The following is a 21059-nucleotide window of genomic DNA, read 5'->3' as shown; positions in this document are numbered from 1 at the left end:
TCTCTCTCATCGATGTTTCTAGCTCGCTATCTTTCTCCCTTCCTCTCTGTACAAAATCAATAAAAATATATTTAAAATAATAATAATAATAATAATAATAATAATAATAATAAAATGTAAAGCACACCCTCCTCCCGTAATCAAATGCCCAGGCACTGCTCCGGCCCTGCCCACACTCCGCCCCCCTTCAGTGCCCTTCACTGCCCAGCCACCAAGATCTTGGAAGCTTGGAAGCTAAGCAACGAAGATGTGAAAGAAAGGATCCACATGCTGACCTGACAAGCTCAGGGAGGCCTATGCAACAGTCTTGCAAACTCAGAGACCTAAAATGACCACACAAAAAAGATGGTTTGAAAATTAAGTATCTAACGACAAACAGGTTATAGTGGGTAGTCAAGGCCTAGACCGATATTTCACCTGACAAAGATCAACTTAGATCTCCTTTACTGAGCCCCTCTGCCTTCCGGCATCTGAGATAACATATCTGTGAGATGTCTGGATAACTTGTAACTTTCTTTGTACCCCGGACCCCTCAGGGCACAACAAATGGCCCTGAGACATTCCCTCATTGTTATTGTTATCAAGTTCATTGTCAGCTGCTAATTGCGTTAGAGTATCCTGTATCCATCTCCGTGAAAGAAGCTCATGTCCATCATTTCACCTTTCACCCTATCCCAGAGGTTTCCCGCTTCGCTCTGTCCCACCTCCCTAATCCATCGCCCGGGAATTTCATGTAACCCACCTACGTCCCTTTCCTTTGATTGCAATGTATAAATATAGAAATGTAACCTGCCATTCTCTGGAGCATCATCTCAATCCGTGGAGGTTCTGCTTCCCGGCATATGTCCACAGTTTGGCTCCAATAAACTCACAAAAATTCTTTACAGGTTTCAATGATTTTTCCCCGTTAACAAAGGGAATCCGTTGAGAAGGGTCTGAGGGTCTGTCAAACCACAGCTGATGGAGAGCCGCAGAGAGTCTCGTCCTAGAAGGCAGCGTCGGTGAACGCTGTGCTTGCCTCCTCCAAGGGCCACATCAAAATTACAAGCCAGCTCAGCTGGAGGGCTCAGGGGCCGAGCGTCGACCTGTGAACCAGGAGGTCACGGCTCCATTCTCCTTCAGGGCTCAGGCCCGGGGTGTGGGCTCCATCCCCAGTGTGGGGCGTGGGGGAGGCAGCCGATCCGTGGTTCTCTCTCATCATTGATGTCCCTCTCCCTCTCCCTTCCTCTATTAGATCAATAAAAATACATTTTTAAAAATATATATATTTTATTGATTTTTCACAGAGAGGAGGAGAGAGGGATAGAGAGCTAGAAACGTCAATGAGAGAGAAACATGGACCAGCTGCCTCTTGCACATCCCCTACTGGGGATGTGCCCGCAACCAAGGTACATGCCCTTGACTGGAATCGAACCCGGGACCCTTCAGTCCGCAGACCGACGTTCTACCACTGAGCCAAACCGGTTTCGGCCATTATTTTTTTTTTTTAAAAAAGAGATTCTTGGAGAGTCCCATTCAAGATGGCGGAGGGTTGATGCTGCTATCTCTCTATCCCTTCCTCTCTTTCCAAACTTCAATAAAGAACACAGTTAAACATTTACAGCTGGAAATAGTAATGTCGGGTGGGGATCATGGTAACCTTTCATACTAAGTTTCCCAGCTCCCAGACAATGGTTGGCTGGGGTGTGATTCAAATAAAACATTGACAGACAGTATATGGTGTGTTATTGTGTTGTTGTTGCAAGGGTACATGGGAGTGTTTTTTGTTTTTGTTTTTAGTTGTAAATGAAACTTATCATTTTTCCTAACAGTAGCAGTTAACAAAAGGAATGTCCCCCTTTTTTCCTTAGAGTGACCTTATTCTGTTTTGTTTTGTTTTAATTTAAAAATATATATTTTTATTGATTTTTTTTTTTACAGAGAGGAAGGGAGAGGGATAGAGAGTCAGTAACATCGATGAGAGAGAAACATCGACCAGCTGCCTCCTGGGGATGTGCCCGCAACCAAGGCACCTGCCCTTGACCGGAATCGAACCCGGGACCCCTCAGTCCGCAGGCCGACGCTCTATCCACCGAGCCACACCGGTGTCGGCTTGCTCCGTTTTTTCGTGGATGGGAGAGAGTGTGGGAGGCACGGGGACGCCTGGTCCTCGTTCCTCGGTGTCTGCGGTCAGCAGAGCCGCGGCCATGCCCCTCCCACGGGGAGCGTGTGCTTTGGCTGCAGCCTCAGGATCTGGCTACCATCTCCCACAAAAGCAAACATGCCCAAAGCGTTTCCTTGGCTTGTGCGCGTGCACACACACATACGCGCACACACAGACACACACACATGCACACAGGCACACACAGGCACACATGCGCGCGCTCACACACACACACACACACACAGGCACACACATGCACACACGCACACATGCGCGCGCACACGCACACATGCGCGCACACACGCACACAGGCACACACATAGGCACACATGCGCGCGCTCACACACACACGCGCACACAGGCACACACACGCACGCACGCCCCCCACATGCACACACACGCACATGCACATGCGCGCACACACACACACAGGCACACACACACACGCTCGCACACACGCACGCACACACACAGGCACACACACACACGCTCGCACACACACACGCTCACACACACACACACATGCACACACACACACAGCCACCTTTTGCACCACTGGGCTGTCCTGCGCTGAAGACAGAGACAGCCTTTGAGCTAAGGGCTCAGCCTTCCTGTCGCTCAGGGTCAGTGCTGGGGCTCTGTGCCCTTACGAGGACTCACAGAGGCTGTGCGAGGAGAGAGAGGTTAGGAACCCGACGGTGACAACACCCTCGGAGTCCGTGAAATCCCCTCAGCTCTCTCTCCTCACGGGGCCGGGGCAGGACTAAACGCTTCTCTTTCATCCAGAATCCAACGAAGAGGCCGTGATGATCGATCATACCGGAGGCCCGGGGCCCGGGGTTCATGCAGAGGATGGGGTGGGTACCCGCAGCCCAGCCCGGACCCTCTCCGATCAGGGACTGCTCGCTCCTAACAGCTCGCCTGCCTGCCTGCCTGCCTGCCTAATCACCCCTAACTGCCCCCCCACCAGCCTGACCACCCCTAACTGCCCCCCTGCCAGCCTGATCACCCCAAACTGCCCCCCCACCAGCCTGACCACCCCTAACTGCCTCTGCCTGCCAGCCTAATCACCCCTAACTGTCCCCACCAGCCTAATCACCCCTAACTGCCCCCCCACCAGCCTAATCACCCCTAACTGCCCCCCCACCAGCCTAATCACCCCAACTGCCCCCACCAGCCTAATCACCCCTAACTGCCCCCACCAGCCTAATCACCCCTAACTGCCCCCCTGCCAGCCTGACCACCCCTAACTGCCCCCCTGCCAGCCTGATCACCCCTAACTGCCCCCCTGCCAGCCTGACCACCCCTAACTGCCCCCTGCCAGCCTGACCGCCCCTAACTGCCCCCTGCCAGCCTGACCGCCCCTAACTGCCCCCCTGCCAGCCTGACCACCCCTAACTGCCCCCCTGCCAGCCTGACCACCCCTAACTGCCCCCCCACCAGCCTGACCACCCCTAACTGCCCCCCCAGCAGCCTGACCACCCCTAACTGCCCCCCTGCCAGCCTAATCACCCCTAACTGCCCCCCTGCCAGCCTAATCACCCCTAACTGCCCCCTGCCAGCCTGACCACCCCTAACTGCCTCTGCCTGCCAGCCTGACCACCCCTAACTGCCCCCTGCCAGCCTGACCACCCCTAACTGCCTCTGCCTGCCAGCCTGACCACCCCTAACTGCCCCCTGCCAGCCTGACCACCCCTAACTGCCCCCCTGCCAGCCTGACCTCCCCTAACTGCCCTCCTGCCAGCCCAGCCTAATCACCCTTAACTGCCTCTGCCTGCCAGCCTGATTGCACCTAACTGCCCCCCCCCCGGCCTGGTAGGCCCCAATTGTCCCCCCGCTGCCAGCCTAGTTGCCCCTCACTGCTCCCCATCTGCTGGTTTGTCACCCCCAACTCTCCCCCCCCCCCCCCCCCCCGCTGGCTCCACTTCAGGGTACAAAATTTCAATTGTAGAAGAAAAATAAATTCCAGATACCAGTGCCTCTGCTTGGGTCGCCAGGGGGCGTGGCCGGCCTGCAAACCACCACAGGCCCCTTGCCCAGGCCGCACCATGCCCCCAGGGAACCCCCACCCTGATCTGGGACACCCTTCAGGGCAAACCAGCTGGCCCCCACCTGTGCACCAGGCCTCTATCCTATCTAATAAAAGAGTAGTATGCAGATTGACCATCACTCCAACACACAAGGTGGCTGCCCCCATGTGGACACAATATGACAGCCACAAGATGGCCAGCAGGGGAGGGCAGCTGGGAGGGACCAGGCCTGCAGGGGAGGGCAGTTGGGAGGGACCAGGCCTGCAAGGGAGGGCAGTTAGGGATGACCAAGCCAGCAGAGAAGGGAAGTTGGGGGTGACCAGGCCTGCAGAGGAGCAGTTAGACATCAATCAGGCTGGCAGGGGCGTGGTGAGGGGGTGATCAGGCTGGCAGGCAGAAGCGGTTAGGGGGCAATCAGGAAGGCAGGCAGGTGAGAGCAGTTGGGAGCCAGCAGTCCTGGATTGTGAGAGGGATGTCCGACTGTCAGTGGGATCGGGCCTAAACGGGCAGTCAGGCATCCCTCGAGGGGTTCCTGATTGGAGAGGGTGCAGGCTGGGCTGAGACACACCCTTCCCCCTGCACCCCACCCCCACCCCGGGTACGAATTCCGTGCACTGGGCCTCTAGTCTCATAATAATGGGGACAGAGTCGCGATGTCGCTCTCTGAGCCTCCCTCCCCTCATCTGTCTCCTGAAGGCACCACGGCCCGGGTGGACCTGGGAGGGCCATGCTCCCAGCGCAGCGTGGGACCTCAGGGGGTCACCTGCTCTCCCAAGAGCTGCTGGGCGGTGGGAAGGCCTCCCGCGCCCTCTGGTGGCCGAGCAGCGCAGCGCGGTGCCGCCTGGTGGCCACATCCTGCAATGGCTCCTCGGAGCACTGAGGGGTGTGGCTTCCTGTGTAGACAGTTCTCCCTCAGCTCCCGGGAGGGCCAGAGGGATGACCATGAGGGAGGCTGGCTCTCGAGGCCTGGAGAGCCGTGGGGTCAGGACAGACCGGGAAGCCACCCAGGTCTGAATGGAACCGGGACCCTTCAGTCCGCAGGCCGACGCTCTATCCACTGAGCCAAACCAGCTTCAGCTCTTTCAAATTCTTTTTTTTTTTTTTTTTAAATATATATTTTATTGATTTTTTTACAGAGAGGAAGGGAGAGGGAGAGAGAGTTAGAAACATCGATGAGAGAGAAACATCGATCCATCAGCTGCCTCCTGCACCCCCTTCTCCTCACCCCCCACCCCCGGGGGGATGTGCCTGCAACCAAGGTACATGCCCTTGACCGGGATCGAACCCGGGACCCTTCGGTCCGCAGGCCCACGCTCTGTCCACCGAGCCACCCCGGTTTCAGCTCTATTCGTTTTCAAAGACGACCTTTGTGGGTTCTGCTCCTGTGGAACTCGCCGCTGGCTCCCAGAGGCCTTCTGAGTTAATGATTACCCGCGGACATGACCTTCGGCGGGTTGCTGTGACCCAGCAGGAGTGTCCCTGTGTAGACGCCCTGGCTGGGGCTGAAGGCAGGTGGCTTCTCTGTCGCTGAGAGACGCAGCCCGGAGGCCGCGGCGGGATGGCCACGGATTACCTGTGGATCGAGGGGATCCCCTTCCACTGGACCACCATCCGGGACCTGAGGTCCCTGCGGGACGGGTTCCTGGTGAGGGACCAGGATGTCATCACGCTGTCCTACCCAAAGTCAGGTAAGGGACATGGGACATGGACCTTGGTTGCGGGCACATCCCCAGTGGGGGATATGCAGGAGGCAGCTGATAGATGATTCTCTCTCATCGATGTTAATAACTCTCTACCCTTCTCCCTTCTTCTCTGTAAAAAATCAATAAAATATATTTTTTTTAAATTGAGAAAGTGGGGAGCTGGATTACTAGTTAATGACCATCATTTGCTCTCCAGGTTGAGAGGATTCTATTTTTTTTTAATTTATTGATTTTTTACAGAGAGGAAGGGAGAGGGGGAGTCAGAAACATCAATGAGCTGAAACCAGTTTGGCTCAGTGGATAGAGCGTCGGCCTGCAGACTGAAGGGTCCCGGGTTCCATTCCAGTCAAGGGCATGTACCTTGGTTGCAGGCACATCCCCAGTAGGGGGTGTGTAGGAGGCAGCTGATGGATGTTTCTCTCTCACCGATGTTTCTAACTCTCTACCCCTCTCCCTTCCTTTCTGTAAAAAATCAATAAAATATATTTTTTAAAAAAACACACAACAACAAACATCACAGAGGGTAAGGACTGGGAGTTAAAGGAGGCGAGAATGAATGTGTTTCAATGGAAAATGAACATGGAACCTGGAATTCATGGTAAGGAATCAAGAACTTGTCCAAAGGTGATGGAATTCTATGAAAAAAAAAACACACAACAAAACACATTTCAACAGCAGGGAGACGAGAGCAGACGAGCAAAGATCAGTAGGTGTTGCCGATGGTGAAATGGCAGGAGCAAAGGATCAGCAGGGAGTGGCTGGTACGTCAGATTAAGTTTGACAGGAGTGTGTGCATAGGCGGCTCAAGGGAGAACTGCATGGAGGACTAGGATGGTGACCAGAGAGATGAGGAAACAAGCGATATATATGTATTTTATTATTTATTTATTTATTTATTTATTTATTTAAATATATTTTATTGATTTTTTTACAGAGAGGAAGGAAGAGGGAGATAGAGAGCTAGAAGCATCGATGAGAGAGAAACATAGACCAGCTGCCTCTTGCACAACCCCTACCGGGGATGTGCCCGCAACCAATGTACATGCCCTTGACCAGAATCGAACCTGGGACCTTTCAGTCCGCAGACCGACGCTCTACCACTGAGCCAAACTGGCTTCGGCTATGTATTTTATTTTTAAATTAAATTTATTTATATATTTTTAATATATATTTCATTGATTTTTTTACAGAGAGGAAGGGAGACGGATAGAGAGTTAGAAACATCGATGAGAGAGAATCATCGATCAGCTGCCTCCTGCACACCCCCTACTTGGGATGTGCCTGCAACCAAGGTGCATGCCCTTGACCGGAATCGAACCCAGGGCCCTTCAGTCCGCAGGCCGACGCTCTATCCACTGAGCCACACCGGTGTCGGCCCAAGCGGTATTGAAGCAGTGGGTTCAGAGGTGGTGTATTCATTGTTGCAATCGGGCGGCGTTTCTTAGCTACGGCCCCACGGATACTTTGGCCGGGCTCTCTGTTTTTGCTGAGGGACATAGAGCGGTGACCTCCTGGTTCACAGGCTGACGTCCAGCCACTGAGCCACACCCTGACCACGCCCAGGGCTGTCCGATCGATCGTCCGTGTTCTCAGGACGCGGCTTACGTGTGACCCGGTAAAGGCAGCCAGGTCAAAGGCTTGCTCCAGGGCACAGTGTCCTGTTTCAGACGGTCTGAAGTGCTGACTCAGGAATCCTATCCAATAAAAGAGTAATGTGCAGCCAAAACCGGTGTGGCTCAGTGGATGGAGCGTCAGCCTGCGGACTGAAAGGTCCCCGGTTCAATTCTGGTCAAGGGCATGTGCCTTGGTTGCGGGCACATCCCCAGTGGGGGGCGTGCAGAAGGCAGCTGATCAATATTTCTCTCTCATCCATGTTTCTAACTATCTATCCCTCTCCTTTCCTCTCTAAAAAAAAAAAAAAAAAATCAATAAAATATGTTAAAAAAAGAAAAGAAAAAAAGAGTGCAGATTGGAGCCTGGCCAGTGTGGCTCAGTGGTTGAGCGTCAACCTATATGAACCAGGAGGTCCCAGTTCGATTCTCCACCACAGCACAGGCCCAGGCTGTGGGCTTGATCCCCGGCAGGGAGCGTGCAAGAGGCAGCCGATCAATAACTCTCTCATCATGGATGTGTCTCTCTCTCTCACTGTCCCTTCCTCTCTGAAATCAATGAAAACAAATTATTAAAAAAAAAGAAAAAAAAAGAAAAGAATAAGGATCAATGGGATGTGACTAAAAGGAAAATACGATGAGAAATAAACCATCAGTTGAATGTATGGACATGGGCACTGGTGCACGATCAGGGCCGGGGAGGGACGCGGGAGGAGGGCCAGCCGGGGAGGGATCATGGGAGGGCTCCAGGGCGTGTCCGGCCCGTCTCACTCAGTCCCAACCTGCTGGACCCCAGCAGCAAGCTAACCTACCGGCCGGAGCGTCTGCCCCCTGGTGGTCAGTGCACGTCATAGCGAGCGGTGGAGTGGTCTTAGCATATTACACTTTGGTTGAACAGCCGACCGGACACTTAGCACATTAGGCTTTTATACTATAGGGCGGGTGGGTCCTGAGCATTCAGTAGATGCCCAGACCTCGGGTGCATAATTTGCAGGAGCTCAGATAACACTGCCTTTCCGACGGCACACGGTGGAGTCGAGAGTCCTTCGAGGGAGGTAACCCTCTCCTCTTCCTTCTCCAGGGACCAACTGGATCAAGGAGATCACCAACCTGATCCACACGCGGGGCGACCCCCGCTGGGTGCAGTCCGTGGTCAGCTGGGAGCGCTCTCCATGGATCGAGACGCCCGAGGGGCTGGAGCTCATCGAGAAGCAGGGAGACCCGCGGTTCTACACCTCCCACCTCCCCGTGCAGTTCTTCCCCACGTCGCTCTTCACGTCCAAGGCCAAGGTGCGCAGATTCGTGCACCGTGGGGCCCCTCGGCCTGGGCTGCAGGGACCTGGCCGGAAGGAACCAGCTCCCCAACATCCGCTGAGAGGTCCCGGATGGCGAGAGGGCGCAGGCCAGGCCGAGGGACCCCACCGGTGCACGGTCGGGGCCGGGGAGGGCTCCAGGGCGTGTCTGGCCCCTCTCACCGGGTCCTGATCAGCTGGACCTCAGCAGCAAGCTGGCTAACTAACCTACCGGTTGGAGCATCTGCCCCCTGGTGGCTGGTGCACGTAGCGACTGGTTGACCAGTTGACTGTCTGCCCCCCCCCTGGTGGTCAGTGAATGTCACGGCGAGTGGTTGAGCGGCCTTAGCATATCATTAGCATATTGCACTTTGATTGGTTGAAATGCCGACCGGACAACCGGACCCTCAGCATATTAGGCTTTTATTCTATAGGATGGGTAGGTCCTGAACATTCAATAAATCCCCAGACCTCTGGTGGATAATTGCAGGAACTCAAAAGGGGGGGAGGGTTAGGGCAGTTAGGGGTGACCAGGCCGGCAGAGGAGGGAAGTTGGGGGCAAACAGGCTGGCAGGGGAGCAGTTAGACATCAATCAGGCTGGCAGGGGAGTGGTTAGGGGGCCTTCCAACCGCCCTCTCCTGCTGGCCATCTTGTGGTGGCCATCTTGTGTCCACATGGGGGCAGGATCTTTGACCACATGGGGGCAGCCATCTTGTGTGTTGGAATGATGGTCAATCTGCATATTACTCTTTTATTAGATAGGATAGAGGCCTGGTGCATGGGTGGGGGCCAGCTGGTTTGTCCTGAAGGGTGTCCCGGATCAGGGTGTGGGTTCCCTTGGGGCGTGGGGCAGCCTGGATGAGAGGCCTGTGGTGATTTGCAGGCCAGCCATGCTCCCGGGCAACCCAAGTGGAGGCCCTGGTATCTGGAATTTATTTACCTTCTTACAATTGAAACTTTGTAGCCTGAAGCAGAGCCAAGCCTCCTGCTTGCTCCATGGCTGCAGCCATTTCTGTTTAGATTTGTTTACCTTCTATAATTGAAAATTTGTAGCCTTGAGTGGAGGCCTAGGCCCATCAGGGTGTGTGGAAAGCTTGGCTTCCTCTATTGCCGGGGAAACCCAAGCCTCTCAACTGCTCTCTGTGACTGCAGCCATCTTGGTTGGGGTTAATTTGCATACTCCCTCTGATTGGGTGGTGGGCGTGGCTTGTGGGTATAGTGGAGTGATGGTTAATTTGCATGTTACTCTTTTATTAGGTAGGATTTAAAAAAAAAGATTTTATATTTTATTGATTTTTTTTACAGAGAGGAAGAGAAAGGGATAGTTAGAAACATCAATGAGAGAGAATCATCAATCAGCTGCCTCCTGCACACCCCCTACGGGGGATGTGCCCGCAACCAAGGTACATGCCCTTGGCCGGAATTGAACCTGGGACCTTTCAGTCCGCAGGCCGATGTTCTATCCACTGAGCCAAACCGGCTTCGGCTTATTAGGTAGGACTGATTTTAGAGAGGAAGAGAGAAGGATAGAGAGATAGAAACGTCATTGATGAAAGAGAATCATTGATTGGCTGCTTCCTGCACCCCCCCCCCCCCGGGGATGGAGCTTGTAACCCAAGCATGTGCCCTTGGCTGGAATCAAACCTGGGACCCTTCAGTCCGCAGGCTGTCGCTCTATCCACTGAGCCACACCGGTTTCGGCGGAGCACTTATTCTTGTTTTGTTTTGTTTTTGTTTTGATCTAAGGTTATTTACATCATGAGAAACCCCAAGGATGTGATCATTTCCGGGTACCACTTCCACAAGACGCTGAAAATCACCAAAAACCCAAGCTCGTTTGAAGAGTATTTTGAGTGGTTCCTTCAAGGAAACGGTGAGTCGAACTCAGAACGAGGTCTTACTGTCTCATGGTTCCTATGACCACCTGGCGATGGGGCATCCGTGTCATGAGGCCTGTACCCTGGGCTCTCTGCCAACATGCTCTGCTCCACAGCATTCTCCTAAGAGCCATCCACATTTATTTTTTATTTTTTATTTTTTAATTTTTAAAAAATATATATTTAATTGATTTTCACAGAGAGGAAGGGAGAGGGAGAGAGAGCTAGAAACATTGATGAGAGAGAAGTATCGATCAGCTGCCTCCTGCACATCCCCTACTGGGGACGTGCCTGCAACCAAGGTACATGCCCTTGACTGGAATCGAACCTGGGACCTTTCAGTCCGCAGGTCGAAGTTCTATCCACAGAGCTAAACTGGGCAGTTAGGGGGTGATCAGACCGGCAGGGGAGGGCAGTTAGGGGGGCGATCAGACTGTCAGGGGAGGGCAGTTAGGGGGGCGATCAGACCAGCAGGGGAGGGCAGTTAGGGGGCAATCAGACCAGCAGGGGAGGGCAGTTAGGGACAATGAGACAGGCAGGCAGAGTGGTTAGGGGCGATCAGGCAGGCAGGCAGGCAGGCAGGAGAGTGGTTAGGAGCCAGCAGTCCCAGATTGTGAGAGGGATGTCTGACTGCTGGTTTAGGCCCTAGACCGGCAGTCAGAGATCCCCCAAGGGGCCCCGGATTGCTAGAGGGCACAGGACAGGCTGAGGGACACCCCCCATGCACGAATTTCATGCACTGGGCCTCTAGTAAAACATATAAAAAAGAGTTAAAAGGGAAAACAAAGAAACTCTGACGGGCAACGTTGTTCAATAAAAAACAGGGTAGAGCCCAGCTGGTGTGGCTCAGCGGTTGAGCATCAACCTATGAACCAGGAGATCATGGTTCGATTCCCGGTCAGGGCACATGCCTGGGTTGCAGGCTCCATCCCCAGTGTGGGGCATGTGGGAGGCAACTGATCAATGACTCGTTGATGGTTCTATCTCTCTCTCTCCCTCTCCCTTCCTCTCTGAAATCAATAAAAAATATTTTAAAAAAACAGGGTAGAGAGAAAGATCCCTGAGGGGTGGGTAACACGAGCGGAATTGCTCTGGGAATGAAACGCAGAATCATCCAGGAGTCACCCTCCCTCCTCACTTCCCTGGCAGTGCCCTTCGGCTCCTGGTTCGACCACGTGGGCGGCTGGCTGCAGATGAGGGGAAAAGAGAACTTCCTGTTTATATCCTACGAGGAGCTGCACCAGGTAACTCTGTCCCCAAAATGTCACTCTCCCCAACTCCGCTCACCGCTGTCTGCCTTCCCTCCGTTCTTCAGTGTTTCCATCCGACACGTCCAATCAGAGCTGGTCCCAGAGATGTGACCGATGAGGGTCAGTGCCTTCTCTTTTCTTTATTTTTAAAATATATATATTTTATTGATTTTTTACAGAGAGGAAGGGAGAGGGAAAGAGAGAAACATTGATGAGAGAGAGACATCGACCAGCTGCCTCCTGCACACCCCATACTGGGGATGTGCCCGCAACCAAGGTGCATGCCCTTGACCTGGAATGGAACCCGGGACCCTTCAGTCTGCAGGCCGACGCTCTATCCCCCACTGAGCCACACCGGTTTCGGCTCCCCACTGTGCTTCCCTCTCACGTCCTCTCCGCTGCGGCTCTCACTCCAGGACATCAGAGCCGGCGTGGAGAAGATCAGCCGGTTCCTGGGCACTGAGCTGAAGCCAGAGGAGCTGGACTCTGTCCTCCAGCACGTGACCTTCCAGGCCATGAAGGACAATAAGATGAGCAACTTCTCGCTGGTCCCCGACATCCACATCGACCACAGCACCGCACGTTTCATGAGGAAAGGTGAGAGGAGGGTCTCTGACTTTGTTTATTTATTTTTTAATGTATTTTATTGATTTTTAAAGAGAGGAAGGGAGAGGGACAGAGAGTCAGAAACATCGATGAGAGAGAAACATCTATCAGCCGCCTCCTGCACACACACCCCCCCCACTGGGGATGTGCCTGAAACCAAGGTACATGCCCTTGACCGGAATCGAACCTGGGATCCTTGAGTCTGCAGGCCGACGCTCTGTCCACTGAGCCACACTGGTTTTGGCTATATATATTATTGATTTCAGAGAGGAAGGGAGAGGGAGAGATAGAAACATCCATGATGAGAGAGAATCATTGATCAGCTGCCTCCTGTTCACCCCACACTGGGGATTGAGCCTGCAACCTGGGCCTGTGTCCTTGACTGGAATCGAACCTGGGACCCTTCAGTCTGCAGGCCGACGCTCTATCCTCTGAGCCGCACCAGCCAGGGCAAGAGTCTCTGACTTTAAAACGTGAGTGAAACGGACAGAGAACACTTCCCAGCTTCTGCTGATGCCCTAAGACCGCGGTCGGCAAACCGCGGCTTGCGAGCCACATGCGGCTCTTTGGCCCCTTGAGGGTGGCTCTTCCACAGAATAGCATGGCCTGGGCGAGTCTGCGTTGATGAAGTGGCATTGGAAGAAGTTTAAGTTTAAAAAAATGTGGCTCTCCAAAGAAATTTCAATCGTTGTGCTATTGGTATCTGGCTCTGTGGACCCATGAGCTTGCCGACCACTGCGCTAAGACAGGGACGAGGAAAATTATTTCAGTGCACACAGACCACGTAAGTGGGAGCCTGACTCTGTAAGCCGAGGGGAGGATCTGGGTATTTGTTAGGTGGCAGTGAAAACTCGGCAACGAGAAGGCTTGCTGTAGAGCCACACCTTTCTTGTGTGTTATCTGGTCCCGCCCATTTCCCCACCATGTAGATGACACTCCTATCCGCATATATAAAAGCCTAGTGACCATCCGACTGTTCGGCTATCCGACCAGTAGCTATGATGTGCACTGACCACCAGGGGGCAGACACTCCAACCAGTAGCTATGACGCACACTGACCACCAGGGGACAGATGCTCAGACCAGTATCTATATATATAAAAGGCTAAGCGGTCATGATGTGCACTGACCACCAGGGGGCAGATGCTCAGACCGGTATCTATATATATAAAAGGCTAAGCGGTCATGATGTGCACTGACCACCAGGGGGCAGACGCTCAGACCAGTATCTATATATATATATAAAAGGCTAAGCGGTCATGATGCACACTGACTACCAGGGGGCAGACGCTCAGACCGGTATCTATATATTTATATAAAAGGCTAAGCGGTCATGATGTGCACTGACCACCAGGGGGCAGATGCTCAGACCGGTATCTATATATATAAAAGGCTAAGCGGTCATGATGTGCACTGACCACCAGGGGGCAGATGCTCAGACTGGTATCTATATATATAAAAGGCTAAGCAGTCATGATGCACACTGACTACCAGGGGGCAGACACTCCAACCAGTAGCTATGATGCACACTGACCACCAGGGGACAGATGCTCAGACCAGTATCTATATATATAAAAGGCTAAGCAGTCATGATGTGCACTGACCACCAGGGGGCAGACACTCAACGCCGGAGCTGCCGAGCTGCGGTGACTTGGCAGCTGTGGTTCTTGGGTTACCAGAGAGGAGGGAGCCCGATTCCAGGGTGCATCACCCCAAGAACTGCCCTCTGGCCATCCGGGACCCCTCGGGGATGTCCGAGAGCCGGTTTTGGCCCGATCCTCACAGGCCAGGCCGCGGGACCCCACTGGTGCAGGAATCCGTGCACCAGGCCTGAAGCTTTCTCCAGAGAGTTTCCACGCACAGTGCCGGCCTGAGCCCCACACATGTAGCGTGACAATCCCGTCACACACGTGGAGGACGGGGATACAGGCTGTGCCAGGCTCAGGTGGAGGGCTAGAGGAGAGAGGGCCGATTCGGGAGTCACCATCCACAGCAAGAACAGCGGCCCGGCCCCCGGCCTGGCTCAGCGGCTGCGTGTCCGTCCACCCAGGAGCCAGGAGGTCCCGGCTCGGTTCCCGGTCAGGGCACAGGCCCGGGGTGTGGGCTCGATCCCGGGGGGAGGCGGGGGTGACGCGTGCAGGACAGACCTTTTGGCGAATCCCATCGGACTCCTGTGCTCTGTGTCCGGCAGGCATCGCCGGGGACTGGAAGAACCAGCTCACGGTGGCGCAGACGGAAGCCTTCGACCGGGTTTACCGAGAGAAGATGGCGGGGCTGCCCCCGGGCCTCTTCCCGTGGGATTAGCGGCCCCCGCGTCCGATCGGGGGCCGAGGCCGAATTTCCTGAGGATCTTTTTTTTTTTAAAATATATTTTATTGACTTTTTACAGAGAGGAAGGGAGAGGGATAGAGAGCTAGAAACGTCAACCAGCTGCCTCCTGCACACCCCCCACTGGGGATGTGCTTGCAACCAATTGGAATTGAACCCGGGACCCTTCAGTCTACAGGCCGATGCGCTATCCACTGAGCCACACCGGTTTCGGCATGGTCCTCCTCTGGGGTGGTACTGGGGCGGCGCTGTAGGTCGCCTGCCTGCCACTGTTCCATCCAGGCGCCTGCTGGGACCAGAATAATCCCGAACCCGGGAAGAAACCCTGGGTCCCTGTGAGCAATACAAGGTCTACGCGGGGAACGCCGAGGACAGCCGACGGGAGACAGAAGGCCTGGGCATCTCAGGCCGTGTCTCACCGTGAGCAAGAAGGCCTTCCGGAGCCTTCTGGAACCTTCCGGAACCATCTCCGGCCTCCCCGGCGGGTGTTTCCTCCCCTCCACGGGGACGCGTGTTGGGGCATTGTGCTGGGGGTTACACGGATCAGTAAATATCTGAAACTTAAGGGGGATAAAAATAAATCAATGGAAATGTATTCTCTCTCTTGGACGGGGGCGTGGCTCAGGGGTGGAGTGTTGACCTGTGAACCAGAAGGTCATGGTTCCGTTCCCCATCCGGGCTCATGCCCTGGGTTGTGGGCTCCATGCCCAGTACGGGGCGTGCGGGGGTGGGGGTAGGGCAGCCGATCCATGATTGTCTCTCTCATCACTGATGCTTCTCTCTCTCTCTCTCTCTCTCTCTCTCTTTAAAATATATTTTATTGATTTTTTACATAGAGGAAGGGAGAGGGATAGAGAGCTAGAAACGTTGATGAGAGAGAAGCATCGACCAGCTGCCTCCTGCATACACCCCACCGGGAATATGCCTGCAACCAATGTACATGCCCCTGACGGGAATCGAACCCCGGACCTTTCAGTCCGCAGACCGACGCTCTACCACTGAACCAAACCGGTTTCGGCTCCTCTCTCTCTCTCTCTCTCTCTCTCTCTCTCTCTCTCTCTCTATCTCTCTCTCTCTCTATCTCTCTCTCTTCCTCTTTGAAATCATTAAAAAATATAAAATTCAATAAGCTATTCTCAGGCGAAGATTAAGAAAATAAATAAATGCATGGGGTGGTGGGGAGTGCTGCTTATGGAAGGAAAGGCTCATGGGATGCCTCAAACCCACCTCCACCACCTCCTTGTCCTCAGCCCCATAAGGAACGAGAGAAACGCCCTAGCCCCGGGGTCGGCAAACTGCGGCTCCCAAGCCACCTGCGGCTCTCTGGCCCCTGGAGCGTGGCTCTTCCACAAAAACACCACGGCCTGGGCGAGTCTATGTGGAAGAAGTGGCGTTAGAAGAAGTTTACGTTTAAAAAATGTGGCTCTCCAAAGAAATGCCAATCGTTGTCCTGTTGGTATTTGGCTCTGCAGACTAATGAGTTTGCCAACCACTGTCCTAGCCGGTTAGCTCAGTGGATCGAGTGTCAGCCTGTAGACCGAAAGGTCCCGGGTTCGATTCCAGACAAGGGCACATGCCCAGGTTGTGGGCTCGATCCCCCATATGGGGCATGTGGAAGGCAGTCGATCCATGATTCTCTCTCATCAGTGATGTTTCTCTCTCTCTCCCTCTCCCTTCCTCTGTGAAATGAATCCTTTCTAATAAAAGAGTAATGTGCAGATTGACCATCACTCCAACACACAATAGCTGCCCCCATGTGGTCAAAAATCCTGCCCCTATGTGGACACAAGATGGCCAGCAGGAGAGGGCAGTTGGGGGGGGGGACCAGGCCTGCAAGGGAGGGCAGTTGGGGGCAATCAATCCTGTAGGGGAGGGCAGTTAGGAGTGACCAGGCTGGCAGAGGAGGGAAGTTGGGGGCAAACAGGCTGGCAGGGGAGCAGTTAGACATCAATCAGGCTGGCAGGGGAGTGGTGAGGGGGTGATCAGGCCGGCAGGCAGAAGCGGTTAGGGGCAATCAGGAAGGCAGGCAGGCGAGCAGTTGGGAGCCAGCAGTCCTGGATTGTGAGAGGGATCTCCGACTGTCAGTGGGATTGGGACTAAACGGGCAGTTGGACATCCCTCGAGGGGTCCCAGATCGGAGAGGGTGCAGGCTGGGCTGAGGGACCCCCCCCCCCATGCATGAATTCCATGCACCGGGCCTCTAGTACAAATATATGAAAACAAAGCAAAGGGGATGAGAGAAACGACGCCCCAGCCCACAGAGGGTCTGGACCCGGGGCCAAGCCCAGAGTGTGCCCGCGTCCGTGCGGCTCCCGGCCCAGCACACGGCGTCTCTCCAGGTGTGCGGACGGCCCGGGCCCGGGGCTGCGCTGGTCAATGTGTAACGGGAAGTGGGGGGGGGGAGAGGGGGCCCTGGCTGGGGGCACCCGCCCAGCACCCACGGGGCGGACACTCCCACTGGGGGGGCGGCCGGTCCGCCAGGCCCACGGAGAGGGTGGACTTTGGAAGAGGCGTGTGAGCGTGTGCGTGTGCATGAGCGTGTGCATGCGTGTGCATGTGTGTGTGTGCGCGTGCGCACGCCATCATAGCGTCATGACCGGCACGGACAAGCCAATAACCTCAGAGCATGGCTGGTAGTAAACACTAAAATGGGACAGCCCTGCCGAAACCGGTGTGGCTCAGTGGATAGAGCGTCGGCCTGCGGACTGAAAGGTCCCGGGTTTGATTCCGGTCAAGGGCACATCCCTGGGGTGTGTGTGTGTGTGTGTGTGTGTGTGCAGGAGGCAGCTGGTGGATGTTTCCCTCTCATTGATGTTTCTGTCCCTCTCCCTTCCTCTCTGTAAAAAATCAATAAAATATATATTTTTTAAAAATAAACAATAAAACGCGACAGCCCTGGCCGGTGTCGCTCAGCGGGCGGGGGCATCGTCTGGTGCACCGCAGGGTCGAGGGTTCGATTCCTGGTCAGGCGCACACCTGGCTGGGGTGTGAACGGGAGGCAGCCATCTATGTTTCTCTCTCACATGGATGCCTCTCTCTCTCTCTCTCTCTCTCTCTCTCTCTCTCTCTCTCTCTCTCTCTCTCTCTCTGTTCCTGTCTGTCTCCGTCTGTCACAGCCCCATCGCCCCCCGGGGCTCACATCCGGGCCTCCCTGTCCCCTGTCCCACCTGCACCACAGCCCAGTCTGAGAACCACCGCAGCCTCAGGGCTGGGAGGGGTCCCTGCAGGAGGTTGGCACCAAAGTGCGCTGTCCGGCCACCGGAGGGCGCGCGCGCACCACCGTCCACGGCTCTCCGAGGCGCAGGTCCTGTGCTGAGGTCCTACTGTGTGCTGGGCGCGCTGAGTGCTTCCGCCTCCGGTCCCCACGGGGCAGAGACGGGAGGGAGGCTCAGAGCGGGCCCCTGGGACTCAGCGTCCCCGTGTGTAAGGCAGGGCCGGGCGTCCCCGGGCTGCCGGGGGGTCTCGGTGAGATACGACGGGCCACGTGTTGGCAGAATTTCTGCTGAGTCGTCGTGTGCTCAGCAAATGGAATTTGGTTGTTTTTTACTTTTTTAAATTTATTTTTATTTTAAAGAGCTTATTTAATTTTATTTAAAATAAAATAAAGGGATAGAGAGTTAGAAACATCAATCAGCTGCCTCCTGCACACCTCCTACTGGGGATGTGCCCACAACCAAGGTATGTGCCCTTGACCGGAACCGAACCTGGGACCCCTCAGTCTGCAGGCTGACGCTCTATCCACTGAGCCACACTGGTTTCAGCTATATATATTTTATTGATTTTTTTTACAGAGAGGAAGAGAGAGGGATAGAGAGCTAGAAACATCGATGATGAGAGAGAAACATCGATCAGCTGCCTCCTGCACACCCCCCACTGGGGATGTGCCCGCAACCAAGGTCCATGCCCTTGACCGGAATCGAACCTGGGACCCTTCAGTCCAGAGGCCGACGCTCCATCCACTGAGCCACACCGGTTTCGGCCTTATTGATCAACTCTAATTTCAGCCCAAGACGCCCGAAGAAGCTGAAAAGCATTAGCTGTTCCCATACCCTTACCCCCTCCCCGTGGAGAACGCCTGGAGGAGAACCGAACACACACATCCGATGGGGCAGACCCACACCCCAACCCGGGGCGCGGGGGAGAAGGCGTGTTCACCCACATCCACACACACACACACACACACACACACACACACAGACGCCCGCATCGGAGCGGCCGCTGGGCGCGGGGGAGAAGGCGTGTTCACCCACATCCACACACACACACACACACACACACACACACAGACGCCGCATCGGAGCGGCCGCTGGGCACGGGGGAGAAGGCGTGTTCACCCACATCCACACACACACACACACACACACAGACGCCCGCATCGGAGCGGCCGCTGGGGCATGGGGGGGTGGGGGGGACAAGGCATATTTACCCACATCCCCACACACACAGCCAGACGCTCGCATCGGAGCTGCCGCTGGGCACGGGGCCTGCCTGTCCCAGAGGCTCCTAACCCTCCGCACGGTGTCCGCGTCCGGGTCCTACCACCATCCCCGTTCCAGACGGGGAAACCGAGGCACGGGCGTGTGGGCCCGGAAGGACGGTAGCAGCCATGCCTGGGTAAACACTGCTGTCTGATACGTTAACCTTGCTGGGTGGAGCATGAGTGGAGGGTAGAGGATAATGGGGGGATAAGAACACATATGTAAAATAATAATAATGAAAAAAAATATAATAATAATAATAATAATAATAATAATAAATATATTTTAACCTTGCGGTTTTGGGTTCTGGACTCATCTAGGGGTTACTTTTTTATTTTAATATATTTTATTGATTTTTTATAGAGAGGAAGGGAGAGGGACAGAGAGCTAGAAACATCGATGAGAGAGAAACATCGACCAGCTACCTCCTGCACACCCCCCACCGGGGATGTGCTCACAACCAAGGTACATGCCCTTGACCGGAATCGAACCCAGGACCCTCCAGTCTGCAGGCCGATGCTCTATCCACTGAGCCAAACCGGTCTTGGCTAGAGGTTACTTTGATTTTCTGAACTTAGGGATGCTGTCCCAGCACTCCATGGAGGATGGACTGAATGTGCCATGGATGGTGACCTCACTGGTCATCGAACCACATTCTGTGGGACCAGGACAGCTCGGTGATGCTGAATTGTCTCAGCGGCTGCAGATAGTGCATTCCTGTGGACTCCGTGGTCCCGGAATCTGGACCACACCATTCTTTTAAATTGTCAGGGTGGTCCCAGAGAATGTGTTTCTGTGGATTCAGTGATCCGTCGATACTTATATATATAGCATTTTTTTTTAGGTTTCTTAAAATATAGAAAATAAATCTATTACCAGATTGCAGATACCAAATAACTAACTCATCTAAAGGTTACTTTTTTCTTGACGTATTAATGTTTATTGAAAATGACATGCAATAGACATGAATACGTCAAGAAAAAAAAGATTTAAAATGGACTATTACTGAAACTGTACTAACGGTGTATCACAAAAGTTGCAGGAAATATTTTTTTTTTTAAAAAAACAAACCCTGCCGAAGCCGGTTTGGCTCAGTGGTAGAGCGTCGGCCTGCGGACTGAAAGGTCCCGGGTTCGATTCCGGTCTGGGGCATGTACCTTGGTTGCGGGCACATCCCCGGTAGGGGGTGTGCAAGAGGCAGCTGGTCGATGTTTCTCTCTCATCGACGTTTCTAGCTCTCTATCTCTCTCCCTTCCTCTCTGTAAAAAATCAATAAAATATATTAAAAATAAATAAATAAATAAATAAAAAATAAATAAAAAAACAAACCCTGCAAACAGCAGGATTACCTGTTGTATTCTGAGATATTCTCTCCCTCTGGGTTTGAGTGTATGCCAGGTGTTCACTATATTCCACACACGTGATGTGGATCTTTCTCCGACCGGCCTACTTCGCTTAGCACGACGCTCTCCACGCCCGCCCATGGCATTTCCGATGCTAAGAGCTCCTTCTCTCTCACAGCAGCGAGGTGTTCCATGTGTGGATGGGCCTCAGCTTTTTTTAAATCCTCTGCTCTGCGGATGGGCCCCTGGCTGTCTCCCCGTCCGGACTTCAGGTCACTAACCCGCTCAGCCCCACGTCTGTCACATCGGGAAGCAGGCTCGCACCCCAGGCCCAGAGACCGAATGATGCGTCGGTGACCTTCTGCCCAGGAGCCAGGCTGGCGAGCTCCGGGCTGCGGG

At 54.1% G+C, this 21059-nt stretch overlaps 1 protein-coding gene across 1 annotated transcript; it reads left to right on the top strand.

Annotated features, from left to right (window-relative positions):
* Positions 1–5614: 5614 nt before the first annotated feature.
* LOC311633633 (sulfotransferase 2A1-like) lies at positions 5615–14869 on the top strand. The gene is made up of 6 exons (XM_084906583.1): positions 5615–5861; positions 8568–8776; positions 10526–10652; positions 11806–11900; positions 12323–12503; positions 14703–14869. The coding sequence occupies exons 1-6, from the start codon at positions 5732–5734 to the stop codon at positions 14813–14815; spliced, it is 855 nt and encodes a 284-aa protein (XP_084762709.1). The 5' UTR covers positions 5615–5731; the 3' UTR covers positions 14816–14869.
* Positions 14870–21059: the final 6190 nt, after the last annotated feature.

Source organism: Pipistrellus hanaki (genome assembly GCF_964339955.1).
Source record: "Pipistrellus hanaki genome assembly, chromosome: 15".
Classification (NCBI taxonomy): Eukaryota; Metazoa; Chordata; class Mammalia; order Chiroptera; family Vespertilionidae; genus Pipistrellus; species Pipistrellus hanaki.
Note: the sequence above shows the minus strand (reverse complement) of the source record. Positions and strands in the feature narration are given on the sequence as shown.

Bases quoted from the DNA above. Each gene is read 5' to 3' on its own strand.
- LOC311633633 (XM_084906583.1), top strand. From the start codon at position 5,732: ATGGCCACGGATTACCTGTGGATCGAGGGGATCCCCTTCCACTGGACC. The intron at 8,777-10,525 runs GTGCGCAGATTC...TTTTGATCTAAG, and splicing joins TCTTCACGTCCAAGGCCAAG to GTTATTTACATCATGAGAAA. The intron at 11,901-12,322 runs GTAACTCTGTCC...CTCTCACTCCAG, and splicing joins CCTACGAGGAGCTGCACCAG to GACATCAGAGCCGGCGTGGA.